At 45.6% G+C, this 27,774-nt stretch overlaps 1 protein-coding gene across 1 annotated transcript in view; it reads left to right on the top strand.

Moving 5' to 3' along the window:
• The window catches only part of COLEC10 (collectin subfamily member 10), a 392,931-nt gene that overhangs the window by 75,414 nt on the left and 289,743 nt on the right, over positions 1 to 27,774 (top strand). The window contains exon 2 of the mRNA XM_085605060.1: positions 2,699 to 2,770. Coding sequence (XP_085461186.1) covers positions 2,699 to 2,770 — 72 coding nt within the window. The remainder of the gene's footprint in view (positions 1 to 2,698; positions 2,771 to 27,774) is intronic.

Here is a 27,774-nt window from a genome sequence, read left to right as displayed (position 1 = left end):
CTTTCTACATTTGTGTTTGGGATTCGCAAATTGCGATTCCCTATTTCCATTTGCAATTTGGCTAATTGCAGAAAATGGTGATTACCTACATTTCAAATACAAAGCATTTCACACATAAGCAAAGACCATTTTGCATTCGCAAATGGCCGAATTTTGAGATTCACGCCGTTTGCAAACACAAAATAGTTTCATACATCTGGTCCATAGCAATGTATATTGAAAATCAGCTTAAAAAAATTATCTTAGCTTGGTTGGTAGCCTTGTGTATTGACATGGTGCTGGTTGGCTCCTTAATCGACTGCCCATCTGGCTGCTTTCCTTCTCTCCCGCCTCTCTATGCATACTAGCATCAAATATTCCCATTGCCTGACAAACTCAAACCCACTTCTCCCTTCAACCCTCGTTTCAGCTCACAAAATGGTGGAGATGAGAAGGGGTTTACTTTGTGGTGTTTTTGATGAATGAGTGCCTTTAGGCCAAGACAGTAATTGTGGCTCTTGCAGACCCCACCCAGCTGCAGACCAGTAGCTCAGGGCATTGCTTCAAGGGGGGCTCAGGTCCTCGACCGCTGTAAAACAGATACTACCTTCAGGGAAAGAGTGTTCATTCTGCTAACACTCTTAGTAGTGGCAGAAGTCAGTCCTAGCCCTAAGCCAGGTAAATACAACACCTCACTTTTATGGAAAATACCATCCTACACAGGCTGTAAGACCACACCAGTGGCAGAAGCGCGCTCCCAAAGTGATGAGCAGCAACAATAACAACATGTGGTTTCAAGATGCTTAGGCATAAAATCGGTTTGTAAACATCTTTCCACATGTAGCATTCATCCAACCAAAGACTGCTTTCATCACAGTAAGCAAATGTCTCAAACAAATCAAGGGTAGTTTCAAAGTCTGCAATAATCTGTGTGTTCTTTGTATGCACTTCAGTGGGTTGTGTCAATTATGGTACCACAACAGTGCGGCCTGGTTTGCTTATCCTTCACTGTCATTGATTAACTTGGGGAAGTGATTGAAACCATGGCAAATACCAAGGTCTTCTTCGAAAAAACTCTTTGCATATCTCCATACCAATGCTCGCTTATTAAAACTTGAAACCATATTCTTAAATCGTTCTTTTTTCTGGAAGAATAGCCACATTTCCACAACTAAAGCATCAATAACAGAAAACATTTTGTCACAAAAAATCTTGGCAGACTGGAAATCCTATTGGTAAAACATTATGTCTTATCCCAAATGTTAAGTTGTGTTATGTTGTGTGTTATGTTATTTGTGTTTGTCAAGCTCAATATCTCCAGAGAAGATATCCTGGCACTGAGAAATGGAGTCTATGTGCAGTTTTGGACATAGCAAACACAAGGAGATGATGGACAGAACGCTGAAACTTTTCAGACACTCACCCCCAGTCACAGATCTGGGTTGGATCCATCATCATTCTTTAGCTCACTTCGCCACCTCAGTTCAGACCCAGCTATATGTAAATCAGTCTTGACCCTGTGCCTCATTGGAACAGTCCAGCCCGAACTGCCAAGCCAGGTCATCCCTGAACCGGAACCGGAAACAAGCAGTTTCAGCGCTCCATCCATCATCTCATTGTGTTTGCTTTGTTCGCCCTAAGTTGGCAGGGTATGCCCAGATGTGGGTCCCTTGTTCACTTTGCCACTGGATTCAAGCTAGCATGGCTGATGAAGGGTGTTACCCAGAAACCGGTTCCAGGATGCTTGTTTCCAGTTCAGGGAAGACCTGGCTTGACATTTCGGGCTGGATTGTTCCCATGAGCCACAGGGTAAAGACTGATTTGTATATAGCTGGGTCTGAACTGAGGTGGTGAAGTGAGCTAAACAATGGTGATGGATTCAACCCAGATCTGTGACTGGGGGGGTGAGTGTCTGAAAAGTTTCAGCGCTCCATCCATCATCTCCTTGTGTTTGCTTTGTTCACCCTAAGTTTGCAGGGTATGCCCAGATGTGGGTCCCTTGCTCACTTTGCCACTGGATTCAAACTAGCCTGGCTGATGAGGGTGTTACCCAATAACCGGTCCAAGGATGCATGTTTCCGGTTCAGGGAAGACCTGGCTTGGCAGTTCGGGCTAGACTGTTCCAATGAGGCACAGGGTCAAGACTGATTTGCATTTGGCTGGGTCTGAACTGAGGTGGCGCAGTGAGCTAAAGAATGGTGATGGATTCAACCGAGATCTGTGACTGGGGGTAAGTGTCAGAAAAGTTTCAGCGCTCCATCCATCTTCTCCTTGTGTTTGCTTTGTTCACCCTAAGTTGACAGGGTATGCCCAGACATGGGTCCCTTGCTCACTTAGCCACCGGATTCAAGCTAGCCTGGCTGATGAAGGGTGTTACCCAGAAACCGGTCCCAGGATGCTTGTTTCCAGTGCAGGGAAGACCTGGCTTGGCAGTTCGGGCTGGACTGTTCCAATGAGTCACAGGGTCAAGACTAATCTGCATATAGCTGGGTCTGAACTGAAGTGGCGAAGTGAGCTAAAGAATGGTGATGGATTCATCCCAGATCTGTGACTGGGGGTGAGTGTCTGAAAAGTTTCAGCGCTCCGTCCGTCATCTCCTTGTGTTTGCTCAGTTTTGGACATAGAAATTATATAAAGTATTCTGAAGGATACATTTTAAAAAGTAACCTGAAGGATGTACTAGTGGCTTCTTAGTGCCTTGTTTTATTTCTATCAATAGGTGATCAAGGTGAGAAAGGAGATTCTGGAGAAATTGGGAAACCAGGAAAAGAAGGACCCTTTGGTCCAAAAGGTAGGCACGCAAGTGACTGCTGTCTTGAAGAATACCAATGGGGTGCAGCTAGAGTAATTGGGGATGGCTTGTTAAAGGTGGTGGGGTTAATTGCGATCATTAATGCTTACTACAGCTGTTCCACATGAACTCAAATCCTATTAGTTAATTAAGAGGCCTATAACTGTGCTGCATGATATTCACCCCTTGTGGTGTAATTTAGAATTTCTATTGTGAATTGCAGCGTTCCTAATGTAAACAATATTGTGCCATATGGGAACTTTAAGGGGCGGTTCAGGACCATTTCATAAACAGGACTAAAGTTCAACTTGACTTGTTAAATGCCAATTAGACCACTCGTTTTTCCACACCAATAAACTGATGCAAAGAAATGACGTTTAAGGTAATTTAAGCACCACATATGTATTGTTCATGAATGTACATTCAATAAGTAACAGAAATCTGTCTCGATGCTAAAATCTTAGATCACTGGTTATCTCTCAGGATACAGATTAATGTAACCAACAACCTGTTGAGCTGTGAATATTCCACAGAAATCTCTTTTCATTGTCACAGATTCTTCATACAAAATAATACATGCCAAACACGATTCTTCACACAGAGTAACTGATAACAGCCTTTGTGCCAATGAAAAGACATTTCTAGAATTGAATATACATCTCTGACAATTAAAAGAAATTCCAATGACATAATCACAGCTCAAGGATTTTATAATGTCTCTTAGATAATCATTTACCTTATTATTGTTGTTGGTTACATATGCATTTTTGGTTTGTAAGGTCATATAGGAACTAAATTAAGTTACTCTACTCCATGCTTCTAATGGTTGTTCCATGCTTATTCGTTTACTAATTGTCAAAGGAAGAATTAATATACACTGCCATTGGAAAGCAAAGGGTCCAAAACAAATCCCATAAGGGAGGTCTCCTGGTGGTATGCCCAGCAAGAAAGAGGAGGTGACACTTAGGAGCTGCATTTTTTTCTTGAGCATAACATGTGGTCATACCCATTTAAAGGAGAGAAATTCAAGGGGCAACCAAGAAGGAGGTCTTGTCTTGTTGCAGTACAGCACCAAGAAAGCATGACATGGGAGCATGCATTTGCGGTGACAACAGTAACAACATTCACATTTTCTTAATGGATTTTCTCAATGAATATGACTAGTTTAAAGCAATAGTTTAGGCAAAAATGCAGCAGCGTGGAAATAATTTTTAACAAATACCAGCAAGAAACTTATTTCATACCCTGCAGTTGTAAAGCCATGAAATTTTGACAAATGAAGCAATCAGAAATTTTGATAGGTCTCAATAATATTCTTCAGTCACTTGGTTTCCTGCCAACTAGCGTCCAGTCAGAAAGGGAGATTAGTGTGCAATAACCACCACTTCATAGCACCAGAAATGCAAGCGTGAATAAAAAGAAACAACAGCACTGCAAGCTTGGGGGATACAAAACACATGTCACAGATTTAAGAGGCCCAAAAAGAGACAGGTAACAATAATAGTGCACTCGTGTGCATGACTTTATTTGCTTCTTTAAATAAATTAGATTAGCATGTTAGAGCCAGACTTATTGGCTTTGCCAAAGATTGTGCTCAATATATTTGAGGTCTCGAAAAGTTTACCATTACCATCCATCGTTTAGCATGTGCACTGCTTAATTTGAGCGGGTGTTGCTGGTGCGGTCCACCAGCATTGAGTTTTGGGGACCAGCACTTATCTTTCCTTATTGGACTTTGATCCAAAGCATGAGACAGATAAACACACAAGGAGAAAGAGGAAAGATGAGAAAGATGAAAAAAGAGTGACTACCTCACCAGGTTAGAAACTAGAGTTATTTTTAATAAATAAAACAAAACTAAGACAGCAAAAATGCAATCAGTAGAACCAGAGATATGCTGGTTTAAAGATTTCAGTGAAAATAGTGCCAAAATCACAAAGCGCCAACCGTGGATATCTGGTCACGCCAGCCTGGGACAAAGTCACAAGTTCAGGCTTACCATGAGGGAGCATGGGCCAGCTACAGGGACCCACTTAGGCTCGCTGAGTGTTGCGAGGTTCTGTGACACAGATGCAATGCGCTTCCAAGGCAATGAATGGTTTCGAGGTGAGGTGAAGCATGGTGCGAACTCCGGCGTCATTGTTGAGAGTCCCCTTGCAAAGTCTAGCATTGAGGATGCTTCGCGCAGTAGAGGTGATGCGCCGGTTCCGAGGAGCTGGGAGTCTACGGTGCTAGAATCAGCATCACCATCAAGGCTGCCGTCACGAGCGATGGAAGGGCCTACATTGGGAAAGCTTTGCACAGGCGGCGGTTATGATGCAGCTATAGGGTCGATACGGAATCCTTTATAGCAGAAGAACACTTACAGCAGAGGTGATGCATCGGTTCCAAAGTCGATGAGTTGAACAGCAAGGGTGATTGCCAGTTCGGCTGCAGATGCACCACGCTGCAGAGGAGCTTCATCAGTTCTGCTGGATCCACAGATAGGCTGGCAGAGCACCTTCAAGCTCACTTCCAAGGGTCGAGGACTGGGGTGGCACCACTTGGCAGGGTAGGATTCACAGATAGCAGATTCCAGGTGCTGGGTCCAAGGTTGTTGGAGCCGTCTGTCCTGAGCCTCAAGTCAGGAGGCCAGCCAACTAGCTCTTTGGTTACCAGATGCAGGTCCAGTCCTTCTCCCAAGACAAGAGGGAAACAGTCAGCAGTTCTGAACAGCAGGACAGTAGTCATTCAGAGGAGCAGTCCAGCACAGTGACAGTCCTAGCAGCAGTACAGCAGTCTTTCTTCCTGGCAGAGTACCCACAAGTGTACTGAAGAGTTGGTGTCTGAGGTCCAATATTTATACCCAGTTGTGCCTTTGAAGTGGGGTGAAGCTTCTAGAGGAATGCATTTGAGGTGCACAGGTGCCCAGCCTTCCTTGTACTGGGTCCAGACTAGCTACAGAGGGTTTGCAACTCTTTGTGTGGAGGCAGGTCACAGCTTATTCAAGTGTAAGGGAGGCTGAGCCCAGCACCTCCCCCCCCACCCTGCCAGTGATGGTTGTATGATGGAACATCGCAGGGAAATACTCTGCATGCCTTTCCCAAGCATGTTTTACCCTGCATTTTTTTAGAACGCATATGCTTTTACAAGGTATGCCTTTCCCACGCATTGTTTATATATATATATTCACAGAAAAAACCATAGGTTTCAGGCACGTTATAGTTAGGAATTAGCATTTAAAAAACCTCAGAAATTCACTGAAAAAACCATAGGTTTCAGGGGTGTTCTAGTTAGCTGGAATTTTCACTTGTATAAAACCATTGAAATTCCCCCGTTATAGTTAGTTCAGCTAACTATAACTCGCGCGCCCGCAATGCACTGCTGATGACGTCACATATTACATCACTCATGACATGGTCAGTGACATCACTCATGACATCATTGATGACATCTCAAATGACATCACTGATGACATCACTGATGACATCATCCAGTGAATGTGTGTTTTTCTGAAAATTAAATATGTTTTATATATGTATATCTCAAGGTCGATGGAAGAATAAATGGGTATATAAGTATCTAAATGGATGATTTGTTTTTGAAGAATTGATTGTGTAACTGACTGATTAAGTGTATCATAGTGAATACATGGCTTAGTGAGTAATGTTTAAATATGTAAATATCTGTATCAGTCTCTCACTTTGTGTATAAGTGGCTGCATGGGTTGGTGAGTAGCTACATGGGTGTCTATATAGGTTATTAGTTGTTTTTTTGAGTATCAGTCTGAGTGTCTGCATTGTTCGGTGGGGGGTATTACGTAGTGCATAGTTGCATGAATGAGTGACTCACTGATTGTATGTGTTGAAGACAGCATGTGTGCAGGACTGTATGGGTGGATGAGTGTGTGTATGGGTGTGTTAGTGAGTGAATGACTGTCTCAATAGTGTCTTTATGAGTAACTACATATGTGTTAAACTAGTATATGTGACTATTGGTGTATATAAGTGAGTATATGTGAGAGTGAGAGATTGAAAGAGTTCCTGTATGAATAAGTATGTGTTTCTTTAAGTGATTGTTTAAAAGACTAAGTATGTGTAAGTTTCCGTAGAAGTAAGTGTGGTGGTGTGTGTATAACAGTATATGCAAGTAAATGTATGTTTGATTCTTTATTAGCATGAGTAACTATGTGTGTGAGTAACTCTATGGATGAGTGGCATTGTGTAACAGGATGTATAGGTGTATGAGTACATATGATGAGTGAGTACATGTATGAGTGACTGTATAGGACTGTTGGTGAATGAGTGTATGTGTATGTGGATCTTAGAATTACTGAAGAGGTTGTTGTAACTGGTATTGGTATGTCCATTGTTTTGAAAATTGTAGTCTCTATTTTTGAATGTGTGTATCAAAGGTTATATTAGGGTGAGAGGAGGTCTGCCACTCTATCACAAGGATGATGCCATCAGTGATGTCATCAGTGATGTCATTTGAGATGTCATCAGTGATGTCATGAGTGATGTCACTGACCATGTCATGAGTGATGTAATATGTGACGTCATCAGCAGTGCATTGCGGGCGCGCGAGTTATAGTTAGCTGAACTAACTATAACGGGGGAATTTCAATGGTTTTGTACAAGTGAAAATTCCAGATAACTAGAACACCCCTGAAACCTATGGTTTTTTCAGTGAATTTCTGAGGTTTTTTAAATGCTAATTCCTAACTATAACGTGCCTGAAACCTATGCTTTTTTCTGTGAATTTCAAAGGTTTTTTAAATGCTAATTTCTAACTATGCCTACAGAGATAGGACATGTGAAGAAAGAAGAAAAAATGCACAGAAAGAAAAAAAAGAAGTGCAGAAAGAAGCAACAGAAGTCCTCAAAGACGAAGAAAAGTGCAGGAAGAAGGATAACGTGCAGAAAGAACAAAAAGAAGAGCAGAAAGAAGCCTTGTTGCAAAATCATCCTGTACCCTAAACTTTTTCAGACGGATACTGGTGGTAACTGAGTCTGAGTAACCAGTCCTAGAGCCAGTGCTATGTTAAAAGACACTTAGAATACAGTGAAAACACCTACATACACTAGGGAACATTATGCGTTGGGGTCCCCCTGTGATTAGCATGACCTCCTCTGTAAGCCCCTAGTATATAATAGGGCAGGGGGATTAAAACTACCTCTTAAAACAGGCCACAGGGCGTTTTTGCACACGTTAACTCAGGCCCCGTCCCCTCCCTTCACCACTGTGTAAACACGCCCTGTGTCCGTTTTTAGTTGGGAGATTAAGTTCATTTGAATCCTGAGGGTCCCTAGGGTCCAACTAGCCCACTAGGTACCTCCAGTAAGTGCCACAGAGCTACGTTGCAGAGAGGTGTAAAAAGTGGCACGGCCTGGACCACCTCTCTGCAATGCAGCTCAGTGGCGCTTACTGGAAGCACTTGGTGGGCTAGTTAGCCCCCAGGGGCCCTCAGTATTGAAGGGAAATTATATCCCCAATTTAAAACGTGCCATAGTGCGTGTTTGCACACGTCACCTCAGGCCCCGTCCCCTCCCTTCACCACTGTGTAAACGCGCCCTGTGGCTGTTCTAAGTTGAGATATTAAGTCCCCTTGAATCCTAAGGGTCCCAAGGGTCAAACTAGACCACTAGGTACCTCCAGTAAGCGCCACAGAGCTGCGTTGCAGAGAGGTGTAAAAAGGGGCTTGGCCTCAGAACACCTGATTGCAGCGCAGCTCCCTGGCGCATACTGGAGATGCCTGTTGGGCTAGTTGGCCCTCGGGGACCCTCAGTATTGAAGAGGAATTAATTCCCCAACTTACAACTCGCCAGGGGGCACGTTTGCAGAGTGCTGCAAGGAGGGGGCGTCGCCTCCGGCACGATGCCAGTCTTTTATTTATTTTAATTTTTTAAGAAGGGGGGCTGTGTGGTTCCCCTTCTTATTCTAATTTATTGGCCCTGATGACCCCATCCCCCAGGGCCTGTCTCCTAATTATATTTTTTTGACCCCAATCCCCAGGGCCGGCCACTGTTTTTTATTATTTTAAAAAAATATATATTTATAGACACACCTAGGACATGCTGGACAAACCGTACGTACCTATCACCATGACGATTTGCGTGATATTCATTAAAAGGCAACTATGCATACAATGAATCCACGTGGAATGTATTTACACCACTAGTGAAGCTCTGACATGTCTGATGCCCTACCGTGCCTAATCCCGGTAGACACCCTTGTCGTTTATTTATACAAACATGGGTAGCTATTGACGGGCACATTTAATACACATGCACACCAAGCCATTCAAAGGGGATTCGACAAAAATTCGACCAAAACTATGCAAGAAACCCCCCTCACGATTAATAAAACACACATCCACTGCCGGATGTGTAATACTTTTTATTTTACTCTCTGGAAAGGGGACGAACATCACTTGAGAGTCACTGCGCGCTCCTGGCAGAGCCCAATGCTGTGTTACACCCACCATTGCCTGCTGAGTGCCACACACCTCTGTGTTGTATTCAGCTAGCTAGTGCATATGCTATGACACTCTCTAGCCCATGTGCACCGTAACACCACCCCGTGAATATGTCATGCCACACTTGTCTTCGCACGGGTTATATTGCCCCATCTAACGTGCCTTCCTCGATGCCTATGTTATAACGCACAGTGCTATGCCATACATATTACAATCTGGGATCCATATCTTTGTCACAGTGCATTTGCAACGTTACACTCCCCAGCACCTATTTTATATTACAACTTTAGAGACTAGTTAGGTTACACAACACTGCCCTGTGCATATTACACTCCAAGGCACATATCGCATAGCACGCGCTAGTGCCTGTGCTATCTCACGCTCTCCAATGAATCTGTCATTGCGCACAATGTATTGCATATTATATTTCACGCCCGGTTCATCTTATATCACACTTTTTGGTGCATAGTTTATACCATACACTATATCTAGTTTTCATTTTCAATCGTGCTCTCAGGACTATGTTCTATATAACACTGTGTTCACCTACCCTTTTCACGGGCATTACATTTTGTGATAGGGGGTGGAGGGTCAGGGGGTATTTCTGCCAAGTGAGCCCGGAGTCACAGTCACAAACGTTCTCTTCTTCCTGAATAAAAGTGAGATTATGCTGCATACTTGTTCATATTTTAAGTAGTTCGCACAGACACACGTTTTAAAAACAATAAAGTTCATAATACCCGCCTTCTCTGAACAGTTAGCTAGCTGCCCCATCCCCCTCCTACCTATCCTCTGTTGTGTGAATCCATGGACTAGCCTCCTCCCTCCTGCCATGCATGGTCTGATGTGCTGCCACTACCCTCAATTTAGGATGATGTACCAGTCCACTACTCCTGCCCTCCATTGCCCAATTCTATGTCCCATCATTGACCTCCTGCTTAGACTCTGTGCTTAGCTTGCTGCCCCTATTCTCCTTCCCCCTGCCCTCCAATGTCTTTGTGCATGCCCCTGCTCCATCCTTTTTGCCCACCATGTTCCATGGACCTGCCACTCCTATCTACTCTGAGTGTTCTGTTGAGCTGCCACTCCCCTCCCACCTGCCTAGCATTGTCAGATGACTGTAACCTGTCCCTGCCACCTCCACCCTGCCTGTCCACATGCCATGCCCCTATCCTCTTCCTCCTGTCCACATGGTCCATTGTACTGCCACACTCTTCTGCCCTCCCTGGTCTGTTGTGCTGCAACTGCTCCTCCTGCCTGCCCCATGCGGTCTGTTGTGAGGCCTCTTCCCCTGAACTTTCTTGTCTGTGCACAGGTCCTGACCCTCCCTTCTATCCTCCATCGTCCTTTGTGCATGCCCCTGCACCCTCCTTCTTGCCCATCATAGCCATTGTGCTGCCACTAACCCTCCCACTTGCCATGCATGGTCTTCTGTGCTGCTATGGCCCTCCCACCTTCCCTGTGTGGTCAGTTAGCTGCCCCTGACCCCCTCCCACCTTCCCTCCATGGTCTGTGTGTATGCCATCACAGTCTCACTGTTGCTGTTCATGGTGTGTCTTGCTTCTAGTGCCCATCCTGCCTGACCTCCATGGCTATCTTGCTGCTCCTGCCCTGCCCCCTTGCCCCCAGCTCTCTGTTTACATGTGCAGACCCCTACTCCCTCCCTCCTGGCTTGTCTGTTCCATTGTAATTCCCCTGATCCGTCCCTCCTGCTCTTTATGGTCTGTTATGCTGCAGCTTTCTCTCCTGTCTGTCCATTATGGTCAGACAGGTTACCATTGCCTTTTGCCCCTCTGTTCTCTGTTGTCCATGTGCATGGTCCTGTCCCCTCCCTCTTGCTTTCTATGGATTGTTGTGCTGCACTCCCGTCCCGCATGCCCTGTGTGGTGTATTGTGCTGCTGCAAACCCTGATGCCTGCCCTGCAGGGTCAGTTTGGTGCACCTCTCCAAGTCCCTCCTGTTATCCAAGTCCATGTCCCTACCCCATTTCCTTCCATGATCCAATGTACCATACTTGCGAACATTTTGAACTTGGTAAGAGGGAGATTTTGAAAAAAAGCTGGGGTATTGATTTTCCCCTTTGAGTTACATGGAAAAAGAGGAGATTGTAGACACGAGACAGATCAAATAAAGCCCATTTGAGCTTAAAAACATTGGACGTTTCCTGGCTGAATCGGGTCTGTTGGCATGTATGGTTGTACTACCATTGCCTCTTCCTTCTGCCCACAATGGTCTATTACATTGCCACAGCCTCTCTTGCAAGTCCTGTATTGTTGGTTTGTTGCCCCTGCCCCCCTTCCACTGCCCTCCATAGTCTGTTGTGCTGCCACAGCCCTTTCTGCCTGCTCAGTGTGGTTAAATTGTTGCCTTTGCACCCTCCTACCTGCCTTCAATTTTCAGAGTCCGTGCCCCTGGCCTCTGCCTCTCAACAGTATCCTAATGAACAACTAGATTGCTAACATTCTATATTTATTACAAAAGTGTGGAACGCCTGACATCATCTTGATGTAATCAAAACTGTAATACCTAGAGCATTTCCTTTAGAAATTACATATATGAGAGGGTCTTATTGGCATAAAAATTATGGTTAGTGCTCTAAAAGACTAAAATACGGACATATTTTCTGAGTTTTCAAATAGCGACAAAGCACTTTTAAATTATTTGTTATCTTTATGTTTTTTTATCCAGTTGACCACTTGATTAAATGTTGCACTCAGGGGAGAGGATGTGGTGTTACTTCCAGAACTGCAGACTTTGCAATTGGGGACCAGGTTGGAGTTTCTGCTTCAGCTCGACATTCTGTGATTCTGGTCAAATCACTTAGTCTCCCCATGTCTACAACCAAAATGAATTTGTTCTTGTGTGATGTAACCAATGCTCATGTAAAGCACTCCAATACCTGACAAGTCTGCACTATATAACACTGCAAAAACACAAAATAATAAGTGTTTTGCACACTTCTGTTATTGGGCTATATTTGGGCTACATCTGGGTGATTTTGGGCTACATTTGGGCTCTTTTGTCTCCGGTGGCCATTTTGGGAGATTTATATGTTATGAAGTTTCCTAATTTCCTCATGTACTGCAGTATCCTCAGTAGGAAATGCTTTCAGTTTTTTACTTTGATTCCATCATGAAGGTATTCAGATATGTCACACATTTGCCATAAATTCTGAATGTTAGCACTCTAGTTGCTCATTAGATCACTGTAGTAAAACTACTGTTCACCATGGAAGTCTGCTCCTGGTATTAAAAGTGCATGTTTCAGTCTGCATGTCAGAATTTTTTAATGAAATAGAAGAGGATTTGAGAAGTCACTCAAAATGTGCCCTCATTTTCTTTCTTCAGCATTAATCATCATTTCTATGGCAAAATGAACCCCCTCATTGTGTTCCTTTTTAAATTAAATGTTTTAAGTGTTACCAGTTTATTCCAATCAAGATGGCTTCAGGTGTGCCATACTTTTGTCATAATGAAGACAGTAAGCGCTCTAGTTGTTTTTAAGAACACTCTGGGACATTCTGTCATTGGGCTATACTTGGGCTACATCTGGGTGATATTTGGGCTACATTTGGGCTCTTTTGTCTCTGGTGGCCATCTTGGGAGACTTATTTGTTATGAAGTTTCCTAATTTCCTCATTTACTGCAGTCTCCTCAGTAGGAAATACTTTCAGTTTTGTACTTTGATTCCATCAAGAAGGCATTCAGATGTGTCACAAATTTGCCATAAATTCAGAATGTTAACACTCTTTTTGCTCATTAGATCACTGTAGTAAAGCTACTGCTCACCAGGGAAAACTGCTGCTGGTATTGAAAGTGCATGTTTCAGTCTGCATGTCAGAATTGTTTAATGAAATAGAAGAGGATTTGAGAAGTCACTCAAAATGTGCCCTAATTTTTCTTTCTGCAGCACTAATCATACTTTTTATGGAGAAATGAACCCCCTCATTTTGTTCCTTTTTAAATTAAATCTTTTAAGAGTTACCACTTTAATCCAAGCAAGATGGCTTCAGGTGTGCCATACGTTTATCATAAGTAGGACTGTTAGCGCTCTAGTTGTTCTTTGGAACAGACATGGGTCCCGTGCACACTGTGTCACTGGAACCAAGCTATTCCCAGCTTATCAGCCCATAACAAGGGCAAAACTGGTCCTGGGTTGCTTGTATTCCGGTTCAGGGAGGACCTGGCATGGCTGTTCATGCTGGACGGTTCCCACTGAAGGAGGGACAAGACTGATTTGCATATAGTTGGTTCAAAACTGAGACGGCATGGTGTGTAAAATAATGATGTATTGGATGCGACCCTAACTAATTACCAGTTTCTGAGATTAATTCAAGCATTCCATACATCACTTTTTGTATACTTTAGAATTTTCTAAAAGTGGCATTTTCAAAATTGTAATTTAAAGTTCAAATTCACCGCAAGTAATGATTTTTCATTACAATTAAAAAAAAAAACATAATCTGGTTACCTGCTCTCATTTGAAAATTACAGCTTATTAAATGTAATAAGGTAATCCTAACGTTATCCTATAGGAAAGGTAGGCCTTACAGTAGTGAAAAATAAATGTAAGAGTTTTTCACTATCAGGACATGTAAAACTTAAAAGTACATAACCAACTTTTTAAATACCCTGCACCCTGCCCACTGGGCTATTCACGGCCTAGCCTAGGGGTGACATATGTATTAAAAAGGAAGGTTTGGGCCTAGCGTGAAGTTTGTTTTGACAGACAGAAATGTCCATTTAAAGCTGCACTCACAGGCTGCACTGGCAGGCCTGAGACATGTTTAAAGTTTTACTTAGCTGGGTGGCACAGTCAGTTCTGCAGGCCCACTATTGGCATTTAATTTGTGCAGAGTCCTAAGGCCAGCAAAAATAGCAGCTCTGAAGGCAAAAAGTTAGGGGCAAACCACACCAAGGATGCCAGGTCTAACATGTATACCCTCCAGCTGAAAGTGGGGAGAACTACCCAATCCCTTGGGAGCTCTCTCCATTCAGACAGAAAAACCTAGAAAGACCATCAGCATTGGCGTGGTCTGTTCCAGGATGTTGTTCCACCATAAAGACCATTCCCTGCAGGTGGACCACCTGAACAGTTTGGGATTCTCACCCCTCATGTGCATTAGCCATCCAAGGGGTCTGTGGTCTGTCTGAACCCAGAAGTGAGCACCACACAGGTATGATCTTAATTTCTTCAGTGCCCAGACCACTGGAAAGACTTCCCTTTCTATTTTACTCCATCTCCGTTCCCTGGGAAGTAACCTCCTACTGATGAAGGCTAGAGGTTGATCCAGGCTCTCTTCATTCAGCTTTTGGAGCATGGCCCCTAATCGATATTCTGAGGCATCTGTCTGTACAATGACCTCCTTGAAGAAGTCAGGGGCCTTAAGTACGAGTGCCATTCACATTGCCTCCTTAAGGGCATCAAAAAAATTCTGGCAAGCCTCCGTCCAGCTGACCTCTCTAGGCTGCTTCTTAGAAGTCAGATCTGTCAAGGCTGCAACAATAGTTATGCTATGTTATTGTAATTTGTATAGTGCACTAATACCTGTGGGTTTCTAGGCACTTCTGGTTCTGCATACTGTGCCAGGACAGCTAGTTTCTAAAATGCCATGTCTTGAGTTGTTTCCTAAACTCAAGAAGGGAGACAATCTTCCTAAGATAAAGTGGAAGGGAGTTCCATTCCTTGATGGTATTGTAGCTGAAACTGCTTCCACCCCAGTTCGGCCTTTAGACTCTGGAAGAGGGCATCAAATTGGCATTGGCAGAACTTAAAGGTCTCTTAGGAGAATACCAGCTGAAAAGGTCCCAGAGAAATTGTGGGTCTTCTCTGTGCAGTGACTTATGTGCAATGCAGAGAGCCTTTAATTTAACATGCTGACCAACCGGCAGCCAATGCAGATCCTGGATACCTGTCCTGACGGACTGATATTTGGGAACATCCAGGACTAATCTGGCGGCAGTGTTTTGCACCGCCTGCTGCCTTCTGAGTAGGTTGGATTGGAGGTTGATATATATACCATTACAATAATCCAATTTTGATACAACCAGGGAGGTCATCACTGTCTTTCTCGTGTTTTTTGGGGATGAATGGGAGAATCATGGGTAAGGTCCTAATGGTAAAGTATGAGGAAGACACAACCTTAGAGACCTGGGACTTAAAATTAAGTTTCTCGTCTATAATGACCCCAAGATTTTGGGCTTTGGCTACAGGTGTAGGAGGGGGGCCAAGTGTGTCTGGCCACCAAGCTGGCGACCAAGCTGGGAAAAGGTTTCCAAACAGCACCACCTTAGTTTTGCTTAAGTTCAACTTCAAGCAGTGCCTACTCATCCAATTGCTCAGTGTGATCACACAGTCATGTAGTTTGAGGGAGTAGTTAACATCCTTGTCCACTGTAGAAATTACCAACTGGGTATCGTCGGCATAGTGCCATACCCCTTAACAAATCTTCTGTAATAACCAGTGAGGACTTTAGTGGTTAGCATTCCTGTTTTTCAGGATGCTGGCCAGAACTGTGCCCACATCATCCTCAGGCCAGGCATGGCCTGTGGGGTTATAATAAAAGGGGAGAACCTGCATGTGGGTTATCTCCCGGCACCATGTAGGAGAGTGTGCATGTGCCAACATTATCTTTCCATCCAGTAATAATAGTGGGCCGGGGGACATGGCCAACCAACGTGGTCGGTCGGACATGAACCTGATCGACTCCGCCCCAGGGCCCATGCTTTAAGGAGCATAAGGCACACATTGAGGCACCCTGACCATCTCATGATGTGGCCGGAGCTGGGGTGACACTGAGGGACTGCCCGGCAACCCAGATTTCCTCTTGTGCCATGTAGAGGGAGCCCCGGAGTCCTGAACAGCTCAGAGCTATGAGAGAGGAGAAAATGGCGCCTCTCCTGGCGGCAGATCCCAGCATCTGCTGCGATTAAGGTCTGAGACCCCCCCGCGATAGGTTCATTCGACAAGAGCGACGGCCAACTTGAGTAAGGGATTGTCGGCCCCGCGGGGGGGGCAGAGGCAGCAGCCGGTGGTTTGAGCCCCGGAGCCCGGACTAAATCGGACTTTGCAAGATGGCGGTTTCCCCCGCCGGATCCCTGGCATGAAACGGGTGGTGGCTTCGGCGGACGCGCTGACCCCCTGCTGACTGTCTTGCGGGCCCCCCGATCAGGAGGAAGCACTGAGGGAATTCCGATGGCCCATGGAAACGGACTGCGGTGAGGGTGCTCGCCGGGCATCGTGTGGCAGGCCTGACGGCTGAAGGATCCCGAATGGGCCTGAGGGGCATCAGCGACCCGACAAGTGAGTGCTGCGAGTGGGGGACCCCCAGTAATGCAGTAATAGGGAGTACACAAGATGACAGAGCATAGAGTCTTGCAGCGTGGCGCCATATAGACCACTGGTCCCCCTCAGGATACTGGGGATCACCACCGGCAGGAGGGGCAGGAAAGCAGGGTGAGTCCCATGTTACCTGCGAAGCGGGGGCTATTTCACAACCTAGGCTGCGAAGGAGATCAATTAGCCTCCATTATGTACGGTGAGATGCCTGATGCCTGACTTCAAGATGGCCGACATGGCAGGATAAGGAGCACGTGCTCGGGGCCTTGGTTGTTCTGTCGGTGCAAGCATAGCGAAGCACTGTGGGAGAGCTGGATAACAGGCAGCAACTAGTCTGGGGCACATTCTAGCCCACTGCCTTGCGCACCACGTCAAAAGGAACATTCTTTGTACACCGTCCGGTGTGACCAACGAATAGCCCTCCTAATCGCTGAATCAGATGCATAGGGAGTCCCCTGACTGAGCAGAGCCTGCAAAAGCAAGGCACCCACGTTTCGGCGTAGAGGGCGCCTTGCTTTCGCATGCACGGAGGGACGGTCAGAAGCTGACCTACGTCTGGGTCCCCCTATGCCACCCAAAAAAACTCCCAACAACAAGGTCTCAAACTATTTTGCCAATGCGGGCGCAGGGGCGGCAGGAGAGGAGGTGTTATCATCGACAGGTCCAATGGCGCTAACCAGAGAGGACCTCTTGGCATCCCTGAGGGAGTTAAAACAGGAGCTCCGTGTGGACATTACAGCCAATATGGACGCCTCTTTTGAATCATTCCGTGCGGAGATGCGGGAGAAGATGGTGACTCTACAGACAGATGTTGACTCAGTGGGTTCCTGGACAATTGACCTTGACGTGAAATATCAGGAGCTGGCAGATCGTATCAAACCTCTGGAGGAAGGCTCTGCAGATCTGAGCAGCCAACTGCGTGCTACCCTGCTCAAGTGAGAGGACCTAGAAAATCGCTCCCGCCGGGACAACATACGCGTCTTAGGATTGGAAGAAGATTGTGAAGACCCGGATCTGGAGGCCTTAATGGTGGGCCTCTTCTCCTCGACTTTGGGGGAGGACGGCCCTGAGGATCGGCTGGAGAGGGTCCACAGAGTGGGGCCGCGGCCGCCCGGTGAGAAACGGCGACCTCGCGACATGCTGTCAAAATTCAGCTCATTCAAGGTCAAGGAATTGGTCCTGCAAAAGGCGAAGGTCACTGATTAGATCACCTTCTAAAACACCACCTGCACACTCTATCAGGATGTAGGCCATGCTCCTGCGATGACAGCAATTCCGCCCGATCACCGACTTCCTCAGGGAAAAGAAAATCAGATACTGCTGGACATATCCCTTTGGGATAGCATTTCAATGGAACAACCAGCACTGCAACTACGCGGAGTTGTCGGAGGCGGCGGAAGCACTGGGAGTAGCGATCCCCGTGGCTGCGGGAGTGCCATCTTCACAAGACTCCGAGGAGGCAAGGCAACCTGAGGGACAAGGAGGAGGCCAATGGAAAAGAATTGGGAAGGGGAACACGAAAACTCCAGTTTGAGCCCTACGTTGCCGACCCAAGAAAGTATAGACGATAGTTCTGGACGGTGCAAATTCCCTCTGAGACCGAAAGTGTGCATAAGAGACTGCATAAAACAGAGGACCTGATCTTCTCTGGTTTCTGGGAGCACCGTAGATGGAGGGACTCCTTGGGGGTCTCCTAACGACATCGTGGAGAGATGGATGGAGTGGAGGACTTGCAATACACGTCCATGTGGGGTGCCCAGGCGGCAGGTCGATTCACGAAGCAACAAACTCAGACTTCACGAAGCAACGAACTCAGACCTTGGCATCAAGGTCGCATGGGTGAACTATATTTGCTGTGAGAGGTGTGAGGACTGTTTCATCTCCAGTGTGGTAAGGAGATTCCAATTGGAGGGTGGCTGGAGCGGAGGACTTGCATTTTCATGGGCGCGCGCCAGAACTCTTAATTATGAATGGCTCTGGCAGGGTTCTTGGGACGCAAGGGAACTGGTAATCAGCTGTCTAATCTCACAAAGCGTTTGCCTTGATTTCTGCTAATCTAGGGGCTGGGGGAACGGAAATGGTGACGTTCCTCGAGTGTATTTTGGTAAGGGAATTCTCCTCTGGGAGGGGGATTCTCTACACTCATTTTTTTTGTTTGCTTTGGTTGGGTATTTTAGTTAGATGTCATGGTGCCTTTTCTATATTGTTTATGGGTAGTGGGGAGGAAGGCGGGGGAGAAGGAACCCCACTTATGTAGAGACCCTCACAAGGGGAGCGCGGTTCCCTCCTGTGAAACATGGCTGTCAGGACTATAATCTGGAATGCACAGGGTTTGATCACCCCTAACAACCGCCATCGCTTTTGGAAATACCTGCTTGATCACAATGTCCAAGTGGCGGCTCTTCAAGAGACGCACCTCAAAAAATCTGAGGAACATCACCTGCGCCATAAGGCTTATCCTCTGGTGTTCCGATCCTCACACACCTCAAAACACAATGGGGTGGCATTACTGTTCCATACAGGGGTCCTGTTTCAGGCACAGGATACCAAAACAGACAAAGCAGGGAGGTTCCTTATGGTTCGAGAAGACCTTAGAGGCCGACAATGCACATTTGCAGTTATCTATGCACCAAACACGGACCAGCAGGATTTCATTCTCTCCTTCCTTATGACTTTGGAGAATTTTGCACAGGGGAACATTCTTCTTTTGGGCAACTTCAGTCTCGCATGGGACCAAGGGCTGGACACGACACACTCACAGAGGGCTTCGGGAGGAGCTTTTGGTAAGGCACTCAAATGACAACTCCAACTCATGGGGCTGGTGGACGTTTGGAGAGAGTCTAACCCCACTACACGTGACTACTCTTTCTTCTCCCACAGAACTTACTCCCTCATTGATCACATTTTCATAAGCCAGTCCCTGCTCCCCTCGACGCTGCAAATGTACTTTCACCCGATTTGCCTGTCAGATCCCCTAGAGTTGACGCTCACCTGGCCGAACCCACGTCTAAAACATGCACGCTGGTATTTTCCCAACTCACTCTGCAGGAGTAGTCTTCTGCGTGATGACCTCAGGAAAACTATTAAAGAATTCTTCAAGCAGAATGACCCTGAGACCACTGCTCATGCCATTACATGGGATGCTCTCAAGACCGTAGTCCGAGGCAAATGCATCGAACTGGCTACTACCTTGAGATCGCAACAACGCAAGGAACGCCTCATGTTAGAATGGGATTTAGCGTCAGCAGAGATGGCCCATAAGGCAGGCCCCTCGGTCCAGGCACTGAGGAAAGTCACGGCCCTTAAGAGGAAACTGCAGGCCATTTATACTAATAGAGCGAAAAAAAACATTCTACGCTTACAGACCAGGGGATATGAGCAAAGGAATATAGTGGGGTCCATATTAGCACGCCAACTATGGGCCAAACAGGAAAGGGAGTACAGTAAACTTATTGTGCCCATAAGACAGAGGAGGGGAAGGCGCAGGCCTTTGAGAAATTCTATAGGGCTCTTTACACATCAGAACTCCCACGGGCGCAAAACCAAACGGGGGATTTAGACTCCTTGGTACTCCCTCAAGTCCCGGCCAGTTCCATTGAGGACTTGGCACAACCCAAAACCTCTGAGGAAGTGCAGAAGGCGATTGACTCACTTAAACTCCAAACAGTGCCAGGGCCGTGACCCTCGTTTCAACCAGCTGCCCATATCTGCCTCGACGACCACCGCGCTGTGGAGCCGCAACCGCCAGGCTCGTCGATAAAGTGGCGGAACCCCGTGGGTGAGTGCTACGCTTCTGCTGCGGTGCCCCCGTTGCGCTGGGTAGGCGCCCCGACGACATCCAGCACCTGTCCTGGCCCTCCGACGAGCTGCCCTGCTTGGCTCAACTGCCGCGCCACTCGCAGATTCAGCGCTGTCTCCGTGGGGTGGCGCGTCTGAGCATGAGGGCTGCCTCACCTCAGGAAACGAAGACGAGCCCCTGCCTGGTGTGCACACGTGATTAGCATGTCTTTGGTGCCGCTGAGCAGCCCAGAGGGAGCACGTAGGCCCCAAGACGAAAGGGGTGCTACCAGCGAGAGTGCCAGTGACCTGGAATAAGGTCAAGTGCAAGACTGCACAGAAGAGGAAAAAACAGAAAGACTATAAATAAATTCACAGTGACAGAGTGGAGAGCCGGGTGAATACTTCCAGACCAGGAACAGAGAGAAAGCACCACCAACTGCTGTGGCTGCAAGGGGTGGAAGGCAGTGTACCAGAAACTACACACACAGTGCTGTGAGAGTGAAGGGGCAGTGAAGAGTCATACCACACGAAGGAGTAAGACAAGAGGGCACCCAACCAGAAAAGATAACGGCAAAGGGAGTCAAGACACAGGACACTGCATATAGAGAGCTGACAAGTACAGAAGGGAGAAAGATAGGCACCCACGCACAGCAAATATGGGTGATGATGACCAAGCGCAGGCACCATGCAGAATACCAGTACAACACGCACTTACTGGGGAATTGCCACCCTTCAGTGAACTGGAATATCCGGACACAGCATAATCGAGGTGGAAAATCTGGATAGAATGCCTGAATAACTACTTCGTAGCCACCAGGGAGACCGACGGAGCAGTGAAAAGGTTGCTGCTTCTCCACTATGCTGGAGACGAAATATTCAAGCTGTTTGCCAAATACGCGCATTGTCACTGACTACGACGCTGCGGTAGCAGCATTAGATGCGCATTTTGACCCCCAACTTAATGCCGATTTTGAAGGATTCAAATTGCGCCAGGCCTGCCAATGGGAAGGGGAGTCGATAGATGCGTTTTACGCTCGCCTGCGCAAACTGGCCAGCACGTGCATGGAGGACGATCAACCAAAGGAGAAAAGAGGCCAAATCATCCTAGGGTGCAGAGACAAGACACTCAGAGGCCTCATCCTGTGCCAGCCAAAAATCGCCTTGGAAGACATATTCATACTAACAAGGACCCACGATCTATCTGTGGCTAGGGCCAATGAAATGGACCAAGCCCTCACAAAACCTCAAGGAAGACCGGAGACCACCAAAACAGAGCGGGCTGATGCCCTCCGAATGAGACCACGAAATGACACACCCAGGAAGGCAAGGCCCAAAGTGTCCAAGACACGGTGTGGGTACTGTGAGTATGAAGTGTAAACACAAATGGGGCTGTCCCTAATTGGGATTCCTACAGGATTTTTAGAGATGCGCGACCACTGGGGGCATCTCACAAAACGTGAAGGACTGGCCTCACACACCACCTGGTGTCATGCTTCATCATAGGCCGTCCTCGCTCTCCATGGCTCAAAAGGATCACAGACTCCGAGATCCAAGTTAGTGGGTTTATTACAAAGCCAAAAACAACTGAAAGTACAAGCACCTCAGGACGAGGTTGTAAAAGTACATAGGAACTAATACAAAACCATATCTAAGAGTGAGCTTAATCCGATGGATCATGTAAAGAATGAAAAGTTACAAAAACCAAACACAAGCAAAGACTGCTCCAATATTTAAGTCAGACTTCATCTGTGGCTGAAAAGTGAAACGCATTAGGCTATCCCTACTCCATCTCTAAAGTGGCATCCCTATTTAACACCTCCCAGGCAAGTTCGGTAAAAGGTGTCTGATCGTTAAGACTTCCTAAGAAGTACACTCACGTTGTACGGGTCAAGTAGCCAAAGCTGCAGAGCTCGTTCTAAGATGCTCTTTCCCGATCGATCTCCTTACCCCCTTCTCCTAACTCTAGCTCCTTCTGCTCTCCTCCATCGGGACACTGTCCCTCAATACAAAATGCTAAGATGTAAAACATGCCCACAAATCACCTCATTTCAACGGACACCTCTCCTAGGTAGTTTTCCACTATCTTCCACACTCCTTTCAGTGTTCAGCTTGATGACCTTGATTCCCAGGCCTCCTGTGAGAAAGAACACCAACTCCCAATTATCGACATTCCGTTCAAAATGTATCTTCTCTCCTCTATGCCTAACTCCTAAAACAAAAGGCGTTAGTTCTAACTAACAAAGGCAGCTTCTTGCACCTGCAACTGAAAACGTGAGAACAGAAAAAACCTTGCATGCATATGAAATTCGCTGACTACCTACAAATGCAAGAGCTTACCAGGGAAATTACATTTGCAGGCCTACACTGATCGGCATACATAAGAATAAGCAAATAGGCCTTTCATATACACAACGTGAGCATTTCAATTAGGCCTTTAAACATCAAATTATAAACACAGGATAATGATGATTTGCTTTGCAAGCATCTATAATTATTACACATTAAGCACAATTTGTCATTACACATGCAGACTTTAACATGGGGCACGTTTAAATCAAAATGCACTACATTACACATAGGCTTTTCATTAAGCAATTGCAATATACTAAAGGTTACAATTTCCAACAAAAAGGCCATTTCGTTTCTTTGCATAGCACGGAATAATTTCTATCCATTCACTTGCACATATTTATTATTACAGCACATTTTCTAATGCCCAAAGTTAATACAACACAAGAATATATGTGGATGCGAACTATTCAAGATTATGATGCAACCCCTACAAATTTTAGAGCACCATCGCGCTCCATCAGTTCCCCCATCTGATGACAAGTTTCATCACAACAAATCACACTCCTTGGAGAAAGAACCGACCTAAACAGAACTTGTAGCCTCTCTTCCCTGTCTGAACCTCTCCAGGCTTTTGATATTCTCATAATTACTTTCCTGCAGTCTCTCCATCCTTTGCTCTTGCTCTCTAAGTGATCTCTCAACTCGATTTGCCTTATGCCACTTGTAAACCCTAACTAGTCCCCACAACATTATCACACAACCCACCACTATGATGATAGGCTTCAAGATGTAAACAAGGAATCCCTTTCCAAGGGATGTAAACCAACTTCCAACCTTATCAAACCCTTTTCCCACTTTGTCCCAAACTCCTTCTGTGGCTAAATCATGCACCTCATGATGGACGTCAGTGATGTTACTTATATACTTCTTCAGATCTTTACTATTGTTAGGTATATAAGTACAGCACTGTTGAACTTTCAGCACTTTACAGACTCCGCCCTCTTTTGCCAGTAAAACATTTAAAGCAAGACGGTTCTGTATCACCATAGCTCTTATCGATACCATCTCTACATCTACAAGCAACAACGACGGAGCTGTTTTTGCTGGCAACTTTTCCACAATGGTTGACAACTTTCTAATCTTGACATCATTCAACACCACTCCCAGACTTGGTATCAATGCTCTAAAAACGTCTCCCACGATCTCTCCTGCACTTGCACCTCGCTTCCTTCTAGGGTGTAATCCACTATCCAAAAGTCCTAAATCCTCCACATGATAAATTTTCGGAAACACCACTGCTATATAGCACGTACCATACCAATTCAGTGGCAATCGCACATAGGCATTTTTCCCACACACAAAATACACATTTGGAATCACTTTTACCGCATCCTGCAAGAACTTCTTCGCTATAGCCTCAAAAGTGAAAATATGATCACACACACTCTGTCCCACAAAGACCTTATCATAATAGGTCTGGACTTGTCTCACACACAGCTTCCCTCTCTGCTCAAAGTCCAATGCTATTGGACAACTACTCCCTTTCGCTTTATGTGCTAACTCCTCCTTAGTCCACTCAACTTTTCCTTCCTTGTCATAGCGATTTCCTGTTAATTTTCTATTTCTATCTTCTACTTGATCTATAAATTTCTTCTCTACATCGATTAACCCCCTGTGTGGTTCGAATAGCCCCCGGCCGTCCGACGTCATGGTGGGCATGTGCGGAGGACAGCCGGGGGCCATCCGAACTTCGCCCACTCAATAAAATGCCCGCACAGCGCGAAAATTCGCGCAGCGCCAAAAGGGTTAATGAGCATGTTAAATTGTGCCGATGTGCATAAGCTGTATTTAAATGTTACCGTAGGTATGAAATACTTCCCTATTCTATCTTCCTGCTTATAATAATGATAGTTGTTCAAATGCTTATAAGCTGGAACCTCTGAAAGCACTACATTAAAATTGGAAAAATAATACTCATAGTGACCCTTATCATAAAACATACTAAGCAATAAACTACATGTAATACCATTCGTCAAAGGGAGATGATGATATCGAATACCCTCCTCTACAGACGCAGGCAATTGCATACACACATAGCAGTCTCTCACATCCACTGTATTCACATATTCATATAGCAGCTTTGCATATGCATTAAGCGTGTAGTCACCTCTAGACAAATCTACATGAAACATACGACTAGTTTGATCTAGAATAGCTTTTTCAGCTCCCACGATAACCTCTTTTGTGCTAGAAGTAGTAGGTGTGGATGTCCCTTGTACTCCTACTTCCTCAACTTCTGCCTCATGTGAAACTTTTACGGACACAATAATAACTATTGCTATCACAACTATCACCACTATTATGAGTGTATCTATCACACATTTAGACCTACGGTTTGAATTTCCACACTCCATCTTCAGCTTGTTGGTTTTGTTCAGCAAGAGGATACAGCAGAGGTCTTTTTTCCTTTACCTCAGATTGCTGTTCAACAAGTTCACACAGAGTTCATTGAAGCACTGGAAATTCTTTCAAAGTTCGTATATCAGATTTTTATTTACACAGTTCAAAAATACTTCCTTAGCCCTCTTTCTTCTTCTACAGAAAAATCCCTAAGTTTATTCTTCTTCCACTCAGACCAAGGTTTTCTTCTTTAACACGTATTTACAGTTCACAGCTCAATCACAGTCTCTTACAAGCTCAGAACCAATTTCAATCAATACACGCTGCAAAATTTCAAGACAAACAGCTGCAATCTCCTGAGCTGGTGGCTGATATCCAAAAGTTGGAAAGGACAGTTCCTGAAGGATTAGAATCCGCACTCGGCACAATATTGGAGGTCTCAGGACAGTTATTGTCAGTACTCCTTTTATTTCCAACCCAGGAACTGTCAGTCCCACATCAATTTTCAACTTGGGTGTTTTAGTGATCACTTGCGAAGACCTCAGTCTCCTGGTCCACACTTCTCTCGGCATCAGTAACCATATAAGCCCACTCTGGGACAGCGTATCTCTGGCAAGGCACTCTTGACCTTCTTGGACCTTCTTGGGCTTGCTCTGCATCACTCGGTTCAGATTCAGATGTCTCCGACACAGGAGCAAGGTCTTTCTCGGGAACCAGTCTTAAATTCAGTTTCCTTTGTCTCCCAGGCCACGATTCTTTGGCAAGTTCAGCTCTTCTCCTTTGCACCCGACCACTTTGCGTACCAGTTATTTCAGCTGAGTCTGACTCTATACCATTCGCAATGTTACCTTCTCCCTCGGAGTCAATACCTGGGTCTTGTGTAGTGTGAACCCCTCAGCTTGCACTGGTGGGTAACCAGCTTCATCAGCAACCCCTACAGCTTGGCTTGTCCCCTCAAGTGGCCTTGCTGCCACAGCTGGATTTTCTTCTGCGAGAGGAGCTGTTTCTTCCAGGGGTTCTGAAACTCTGCCAGTATGGGAGGCGTAAATCCAGTTCGGAAAGCCCCCGCACTTCACCTCTGTATTTGTCACCAGAATCACCTGGTAAGGGCCTCACCAATGAGAGTCAAGGCAACTCTTCCTCACGTGTTTGCAAACTAATACCCAGTCACCCAGACAGAGGTCATGGTGATGAATAGAAGCCCCAGCTAGGCCCGCAAAGCACAAGGGTTCGCTCTCCTGTAACGGAATCTATAAGGAAGTTGGCACGGAAACTGCAAAGTACAAAAACAACGTTTATTAACCCTTAAGGGTGGTCCTACAATCCACACAACACTCTTCAGTATTGCATGGAGTAGCACAAAGAACATTCGTACACAGTCCCCTTTTATACACAACAGAGGGGCTCATAAGTGGGTGGATACAACATGAGGCCGAAGAACATTACCATTTATGGTCATTCTCGATACTGAATCAATACATGGGCGGAGCCAACACACTCCTTGAGCCCGCGAAAGGACATGGTCAAGCAAAGCTAATTATAACAGATGTGGTCAAGTCTGGGCATGCGCCAGACGGACAAGAGAGAGCTATTTATAAACTGTTGCTAGGCAGATTACAAGAGCAACTAACACAGAGGTCGGACTCTCCTCGTGGTGAACACATGGCAGCATGCCAATACAAAATGGAGTCCGGACTTCTGTCAACATAACGAAGAAAACATGATCAAAAGGGGAAGCATTAATGTTTTCAGTAAATGCTTAATCACATTCTGCCTTAATTTACAACAGACGACCCTTTCAGCATTTACTGAAGACATCCGGTTTCCAAGAATAATCATCATATATATCAATTATCATCATTCCCTTAACCTCTTTAGCTAGACCCTTCTGTCGAGCAACATCGGCAATAGCTTTCTTATCTGGAATGCAGAATGAAATGCATACGGAACAGCACAATGGTCCACATTGAATACACATACAGAAAAGGAACAGAACTGCTATAATAATGCAGAGACCAGTTAAGACCTTCCATCCCCAGGCAGTAACCAACGCCCAAAACCATCCAGAAAAGGACCAAGTGCCGTTTTCTGTGTGGATTTCAGCTGCTATTTTATGCAGCTTGTTAATGGCGTTATAAACGGATGGCGTATGATCAGGGATGAACACACAGCAGCTACTTCCAATAATTTTACAGGCTCCACCTCGATCAGCTAGCATTACATCTAGTACCATACGATTCTGCAATGCAACAATCCTAGTTATTTGTAATTCTTCCGTAAGATTCCCAAGAGCGGCAGCAGTCTGATTTGTCACAGCTTCTACCACTCTTGTCAATCTTCGGATCTTCCTACTGTTCAAAGCAGCTCCAACAAAGAAGAACAGTCCTAAGTTAAAATCAATATACTGTTGCAAGCTGGTATCGGTCTGATCCACATCATCAATTGATAGAGTACGTTTATATCTATTTACAGTCACATTATTCAACAGTTTCAAATCCTTATGATATGACGCAGGTGCTAAGAATACAGGAGGTAATAGGAATGATACATAGCATACCCCGGACCACCCAGCCGGCAAACGGTAATAACCTTTATTCCCACATACAAAATAGGTATTATGGGACGCTAGGAAGGTACTGTTGTTCAGCCCGTCGATGTTCAGTACAGTTATACAATCACTGACACCAACAGGGATAAAACCCACACTCTGGACACACAAATCCGCTTGAGCTTGTGC

The sequence above is a fragment of the Triturus cristatus genome, chromosome 5_1 (assembly GCF_964204655.1).
Source record: "Triturus cristatus chromosome 5_1, aTriCri1.1, whole genome shotgun sequence".
Classification (NCBI taxonomy): Eukaryota; Metazoa; Chordata; class Amphibia; order Caudata; family Salamandridae; genus Triturus; species Triturus cristatus.
The sequence above is the reverse complement of the archived record's forward strand: the minus strand, read 5'-3'. Positions and strand labels throughout refer to the sequence as shown.